Here is a 7,214-nt window from a genome sequence, read left to right as displayed (position 1 = left end):
ACTATTTTGTGTATGTCCGTTACATGAAATCCAAATAAAAATAAATTTAAATTACAGGTTGTAATGCAACAAAATAGGAAAAACGCGAAGGGGGATGAATACTTTTGCAAGGCACTGTAATAGTGAAATTTCCAACTGCCTGTGCACATCCCAAATATCCAGTAATCATCCAGTTCTTCAATTCTATTGTTTTCCTCCTTCTATCCAGATGTACAACGAGATCATCAAGGCTCTGGAGGAATCTGGCAAAGATGACTCTGTCATTACTGTAATCACAGGTAGAGCCAACCGACCTCTTCATCCCATTTGAAATCGTGAATCCATTAAAGAGGGTATTGGTGATATGAATATGTGACCGACCGGCTCGATTTGGTCTTGTGTAGCAAAATTTGAATATATATATATTTTTTTTACATTGGATGAAAGTAGAGCCTCAGAGCTAGAAAATGGTATATCACACACTACAGTTGAGGAACAATGGGAAAGTAATTCTGCTTTGAAAGTTGATAAACTTGTAACCTCACTTTTGAGAAAATGGCCCTTGAATGTTTTGGTACCGACTGGAGAGCTCTTCTTTGTCTACACCCATTCAGCATCGTTCACACCCTTTTAAGCTTCAGCTCCACCCATCTCTTTAAAGATTCACATGTGCTGACTTATACTACGGGTGTTTTCGTAAATTTAATCTAGTGTGCTTGGGGCGTTTAACTCAGAGCGTTATCAGATTGTCTGTTCGTAAATTCAAAGCGTTTCGTTCTCGCAGCATTCATAGCGTACACTGGACGATCTGGCCGAAAAGTAGGGTTGATCCGATCATTCTGACGTAACAGCAGTCAAGCACCTAAGCTAACTGACTAAAGTTAGCTAGCTTGCTAGCTACTTCCAGACATAAATGAGATAACCCCTCACTCTGACCATTTTACTTGCCCTAGCAGAGCTGGTTAGGCTGTTTTCATGTTATCCAGAGTGTTGGTGACTGTAACTGCTGCTGGCAACAATTTAATGAAGCTTTTTTTGCCGACGTTTACTGACACCGGCCATAATCAAATGGGTGTTGAACATTCGTAAATTGATCGGTTATGCTGCGCTCTGGTACACTCAGACGAGAGTGCTCTGAAATAAGAGTAGATAGCCAGAGTGAATTACCAGCTACGTCTATTGACAGTTTTCACAGTGACATCATAAACATTCTATTGAAATAGTTACTTGCATAATGGAGTCTTGTTTAGACATGTCGCTAGCTAGCTAAACAATGAACCATAATCCCAACTCATAACATTACTTCCCTGCATGAATCTGCAGGTAGCAAACCAACCAGGTTCAATTACTACACAGATCATACACATAATATTAGCTAGCTAGCTAGCCAGCTAACGTTAGCTAGCTAACAGTAAACTGTTTTTTGAAATGAAAACAACTTTCTGACAAAATTAGTAACGTGTAATATCTGAAAATGTAGCTAGCTAGACTATTTTATCCATATACATGGATGGACACTTCTCCCTCTCTGTCACGGATGCCATGGTTGCCCTTAGTTTGAAGATGTAATCTGAAGACAGGTGTTTTATACAACAGCCTTCTGTGTGTTCTCTTTTCGACTCCCACTACATCTCCTATCATACTCTGTTTCCACCGTCTGCATATTTGCAATTAATGCCAGATTTTTCTCTGTCATTCTCTAATTCCACTGATTTCAGAACTCGGTCCTCCAGAAAGTGGAGAGCAACATTTATGCAGTTCTACAACGTGATATCTTTCAAAAAAGCAGCATTACAAAGAATTACCTAAACATACTGACCAGCTCACATTATAGACAGAAGCGTGCTACATGGCGGACCAATCTGACCTCGTCTCTCGGCATGTCCAGCCCACTCATTATCTAGCGGGAAGGTTGCTGACTTTTTCGTGGCTAAACAAACTAGGCTTGAAATTTAACAATTGTATTCATATTTACAGATGACATACAAGTCTGTTATTAAGGCACATGAAAGTTCACATGTTCCAGTAGGCATTTCTGCCAAAAAAGTTTACGTTCATGTGGCGCTCCTGTGAAGTAGTGACGCGCGACAAACGCCTAGTTTCCTGAAACGAGTCACATACAGTGAATTCGGAAAGTATTCAGACCCCTTGACTTTTTCCACATTTTTTTACATTACAGCCTTATTCTAAAATGTATTTAAAAAATACTCAATCTACACACAATACCCCATAATAACAAGGCGAAGACAGGTTTTTAGAAATGTTTGCAAATGTATTCCAAATTAAAAACAGAAATACCTTATTTACTTAAGTATTCAGACCCTTTGCTATGAGACTCGAAATTGAGCTCAGGTGCATCTTGTTTCCATTGATCATCCTTGAGATTTTCCTACAACTTGATTGGAGTCCACCTGTGGTAATTTAACTGATTGGACATGATTTGGAAAGGCACACACCTGTCAAACCAAGCCATGTGCCCGACAGGATGCTCTCGATTGTGCATCTGTAGAAGTTTGTGAGTGCTTTTGGTGACAAGCCTTTAGTGGCCCAGCCAGAGCCCAGACTTGAACCCGATCAAACATCTCTGGAGTGACCTGAAAATAGCTGGTCTGCAACGCTCCCCATCCAACCTCACAGAGCTTGAGAGGATCTGCAGAGAAGAATGGGAGAAACTCCCCAAATACAGGTGTGCCATGCTTGTATCGTCATACCCAAGAAGACTCAAGGCTGTAATCGCGGCCAAAGGTGCTTCACCAAAGTACTGAGTAAAGGGTCTGAATACTTATGTAAATGTGATATTTCAGTTTACATTTTTTTAAAATAAATTAACAAAAATGTCTAAGAACCTGTTTTTGCTTTGTCTTTATTTTATTTAACCTTTATTTAACTATTCAAGTCAATTTAGAAGAAATTCTTATTTACAATTACAGCCTACCCTGCCAAAGCCTAACCTGGACGACTCTGGGCCAATTTTGCGACGCCCTATGGGACTCCCAATCACTTCCGGTTGTGATACAGCCTGGAATGGAACCGGGGTCTGTAGTGACGCCTCTAGCACTGAGACTCAGTGCCTTAGACCGCTGCTCCACTCGGTAGCCCCTACACACAATACCCCTTTGTGGTACTGTGTGTAGATTGATGAGGAAAAATAACAATTTAATACATTTTTGAATAAGGCTGTAACCTAACAAAATGTGGAAAAAATTCAAGGGGTCTGAATACTTTCCGAAGTCACTGTATGCACTGCTGGGCCAAAAATGAACACTAGGACTAAAGAAAAGCCAGAACACAGTATATTACACACAGTTTATTATGGTGCACAAAAAAAGCATGTGGGTTGCAACATACTGTGTGTGGGCTTTTCTTCCTTTAGTCCACAGGTCCACAGGGTTCTCTCCTCCCTTGTACTTGATTCTTGAATTAAGGTCACTGATTAGTAAGTAACTCTCCTCATCTGGTTGTCTCGGTCTTAACTGAAAGGAAAAAAAACAAAAAACAGCAGAGGCTCTCCATGGAATTAGTTTGACACCCCACCCCTGCTTTAGATCATTAAAGGGGCAATCTGTGATTGCTACATCAATTTTTTTGACTTTTAAATGAATGATATATAGCCATTGAGTCTTGGAAAAATACAATTTATAAATGCCTCATGACCTTAGTTCAACTGTCTAACCCCACCAGAACCCAAAATATAAGCTGTAAACGATGTAATTGTAAACAAACAATCTGTAGCCTTAAAACATGATTAAATGTTGGACATTGCTATCGTGGATGGACAGCCTTTGCATTCATAGCTCTGTCTATTCATTTAAGAGTACTTATATTCCACCAGCCCCATCCCTTTGAATTTTTACCAAAACGGTGGCAGAGTGCCCCCTTTATTCTTTGAATTGACCCTTTAAGGCTTTACAGTGATGCAGTGACTTGCAAATCCATTTTTTATTGCAGTGCTCCAGTCTTCTTAATTGTTAAATGTGGCCATTCTTGTTGACCCCCTCAAGGTAGTGGAGACTTCTACTGCAGTGGCAACGACCTGACAAACTTCACCAAAATCCCTGAGGGCGGGATGCAGCAGATGGCAAAAGATGCCGGCGAGTTGCTGAGGTTAAGGACTTACCCAAAAAGAGCAGGCAAGAGGTTCACTTTGAGGGAACCATTTTCATAACACCCGTGTGTGTGTGTGGGGTGGGGGGGTTGTGTAGGGAGTTTGTCAAAGCATTCATCGACTTCCCCAAGCCCCTGATTGCAGTCATCAACGGTCCGGCTGTGGGCGTGTCCGTCACTCTACTGGGCCTGTTCGAGGTGGTCTACGCCACGGAAAGGGTAAGGTGCTTTGTCATTTCCACTCAGTGTTGGCTTAGAACACATTTATATCGTCCCTCTATACATGTCTGTTAGTTGATAATACAAGATTAGCATTGGTTTATATTAGGGGTATCAAACTCCGGTCCTGGAGAGAAACTGGGTGTCCAGGCTTTTGATCCTGTCCACCAGCCCCGACATCTTCACTATGATTAATTGATTTTCTGAAACGTGTGTTGATACTGGGCTGGATGAAAAGCTCTCCAGGATCTTAATTGGAGACCACTGTTTTACATGCATACCTCAATCGAGGTCAAATAAGCAAAACAGTGTTGTGACCACCAGTGCACCACCCCTACCACTACGTCCACATTGCCATTCTCCACTTTCATTTTTCACTATACTCTGCCGTAAGCGGTTGGGGCTTTTCCTGCCTAACTTGTGCCCTCCCCTCCTGACAGGCTACACTCCACACCCCCTTCAGCCAGCTGGGACAGAGCCCAGAGGGCTGCTCCTCTTACACCTTCCCCAAAATGATGGGCAATGCAAAGGTATGGATACTCCCCCTTGTTCCTTTGCTGCAACTGATGTATTTCATAGAGAGGTTTTCCCAGGTATTTATTTTACTTTTGTTCTTTTAGTATGTATTTGACTTGCAGTTTGAATTGAATGAAATTACACTAATGGACAACGTTGCTATGCTCTGTGACTAGGCCAGTGAGATGCTGCTGTTCAACAAGAAACTGACAGCCACCCAGGCGTGTGCCCAGGGCCTGGTTACCGAGGTCTTTCCCGACAGCAGCTTCCAAACCGAGGTGGCCACCAGACTGAAGGCCTATGCCAAGCTTCCCAGGAATGTGAGTCAAAGCCCCAGCAAACATTGGACATCAGACAACGTTTGAAATGTTTGTGTGTTTTGTATAAAAGTTGTGTATTCAGAAACATTCCTGAACGAATCAATATTGATGAAAGCTGGTTGTATTTTACATCATTCCTGGAACGTTCCAAAAGGAAGTGATGTATTGTTGGCCGTGGCTGCGCTTCCGTGGACGGACTCCTTTTTCCTATTTTAAGTGACCGGAGCCACATTCTGGACATTGAATTTCATTCACAATTTCATTGACATTTTCAACAAGGTCTGATTTGATTACAGCACAGTTTGCAGTGATTTGAATGAATATTCCAAAATGTTAAGTGTCAGTATTATAGCATATGGCAGTATATCTAGGCCACAATATTACATCACCACAAAAATAAGCAGGGAAAATGTTACAGGAAAGCGTAATTAATTCTGTGTCGTCCGATGGCAATGCTACAATATGTGCACAATTGGTAGGGAGTTAGAGACAACTAGGAAGCAAAATTATAGTTGTAATATGGTTAAAACACAGATTGTTCTGCTTCAGAACAGTAGAAAGACAAGCCTAGAATTGTTTGTCATGTTGTGAAGGCTTTGAATAGATTTCAGCTCAGATATCCAGCCGTTGATTCCGCTGTGACATTGCGGTCGTTTGGGAAGTACCATTCACTTAGTATTGGGCGAGGCATAACCAATACACATTTTAAATGCATCCACAGTTTATAAAGTCACAGGCTTGATGCCTTTATTGCATGCAAGGGATATGGGACCAAATACCAACCTACTTATGGTTCCCTAAAAAGGTGGACGAGATGCATAATGTGCTTTTTATTTCTAATTGAAAAACCTGTTATGCATGAAAATACCATAAAGGGCTGTAGACATCAATTGATCTTACATCCAAATTGCTGGAGTTCAGGGCACAGCATTTTAAAACATGTTTATTATTTTATGTCAGTCATATGTAAGTATAATGAAACCAAAGACACATTTACACATTTTGTGGACAGTACAGTTTTTTTTAATCCACTTTTTTTATTCTATCTATTGCTGTTTCATGGCTGTCTAGTCCCTAACACTTTCCAAGCAGCTGATCCGTGGGACAGAGAAGGAACGTCTCCACACTGTCAACGACCAGGAGGTGGAGCGCCTGGTGGAGCGCTGGCTCTCAGACGAGTGCATGCAGGCCATCGTGAGCTTCTTCCAGGCTAAGGCTAGGCTGTGAGGAGGTGATCCTCCCCCTGCAGAGTCCCACAGACAGAGCCCACGGAGCAGAGCGCCTAGTCTGAGTCGTGTTCATTAGGTGCCAAGCAGAAGAAAAACTGACTAACAGGGAGGGACTACCACTACCTGTTCTTAAAAGAAACACACATTTCTGTTTTTGATTGATAAAAAAATTGAATAATTGTATGTATTCCATTGCGTGCCCTAATGAGCATTATCCACATTACACCAGCCTTAAGCAGATGCCTTATTTTCTACAGTTTTATCAGATTGGCTTTGTAAATGAATTATAATAATACACAAAACCCCATTTTGTACATTTAACCGTTGATCTGGTTAGTTTTGCATTTAACATATCTGGGCATTCCCTGTTTTGAAACACCTTTGAAGGAATGTCTTACATGGACTAAAGCTACCATGGGGTGTGTATTGTACATTGAAGGTGGGTAGTGCCTTAGTCCAGATTGCCTTAGGACTGAACAAAGGCTTTGGAATACCTTCCAAGAGGATGTGTCTTGTACTGTCCAGTGGTTTTATACGCACTAAAAATAATTTGTGGAGATGACATTGTTTCACACGTCCAACTATATCTGTTTGAAAATAAATCTATTTCTGCAATCAAACAAATATGTTTTTCAATGTCTTTTTGTGACAAAGGGACAATGATTTGAGGAAGAGGATAGTGATGATAGGATAAGTCTGCCCTTTCACTTAATATTCTACAGAGGGTGTACTGCACCAAAAAAAAACACATTCAACAGCTCTTCAGCCTTCATGCCAGAAATGTGAGTTTGTCCCTTTTCATTTGAAAGATGAACTATGGAAGTGTATTTGCTAATTGTATACATAG

At 41.2% G+C, this 7,214-nt stretch overlaps 1 protein-coding gene across 1 annotated transcript; it reads left to right on the top strand.

The window, feature by feature from the left end:
- The first annotated feature begins 205 nt into the window (after nucleotides 1-205).
- LOC139582404 (enoyl-CoA delta isomerase 2-like) lies at nucleotides 206-6,931 on the top strand. Its single transcript, XM_071412362.1, has 6 exons — nucleotides 206-278; nucleotides 3,981-4,083; nucleotides 4,182-4,302; nucleotides 4,743-4,832; nucleotides 4,995-5,138; nucleotides 6,210-6,931. The coding sequence occupies exons 1-6, from the start codon at nucleotides 209-211 to the stop codon at nucleotides 6,363-6,365; spliced, it is 684 nt and encodes a 227-aa protein (XP_071268463.1). The 5' UTR covers nucleotides 206-208; the 3' UTR covers nucleotides 6,366-6,931.
- The last annotated feature ends 283 nt before the right edge of the window (nucleotides 6,932-7,214 follow it).

The sequence above is a fragment of the Salvelinus alpinus genome, chromosome 8 (assembly GCF_045679555.1).
Source record: "Salvelinus alpinus chromosome 8, SLU_Salpinus.1, whole genome shotgun sequence".
In the NCBI taxonomy this organism is placed as follows: Eukaryota; Metazoa; Chordata; class Actinopteri; order Salmoniformes; family Salmonidae; genus Salvelinus; species Salvelinus alpinus.
Note: the sequence above shows the minus strand (reverse complement) of the source record. Positions and strands in the feature narration are given on the sequence as shown.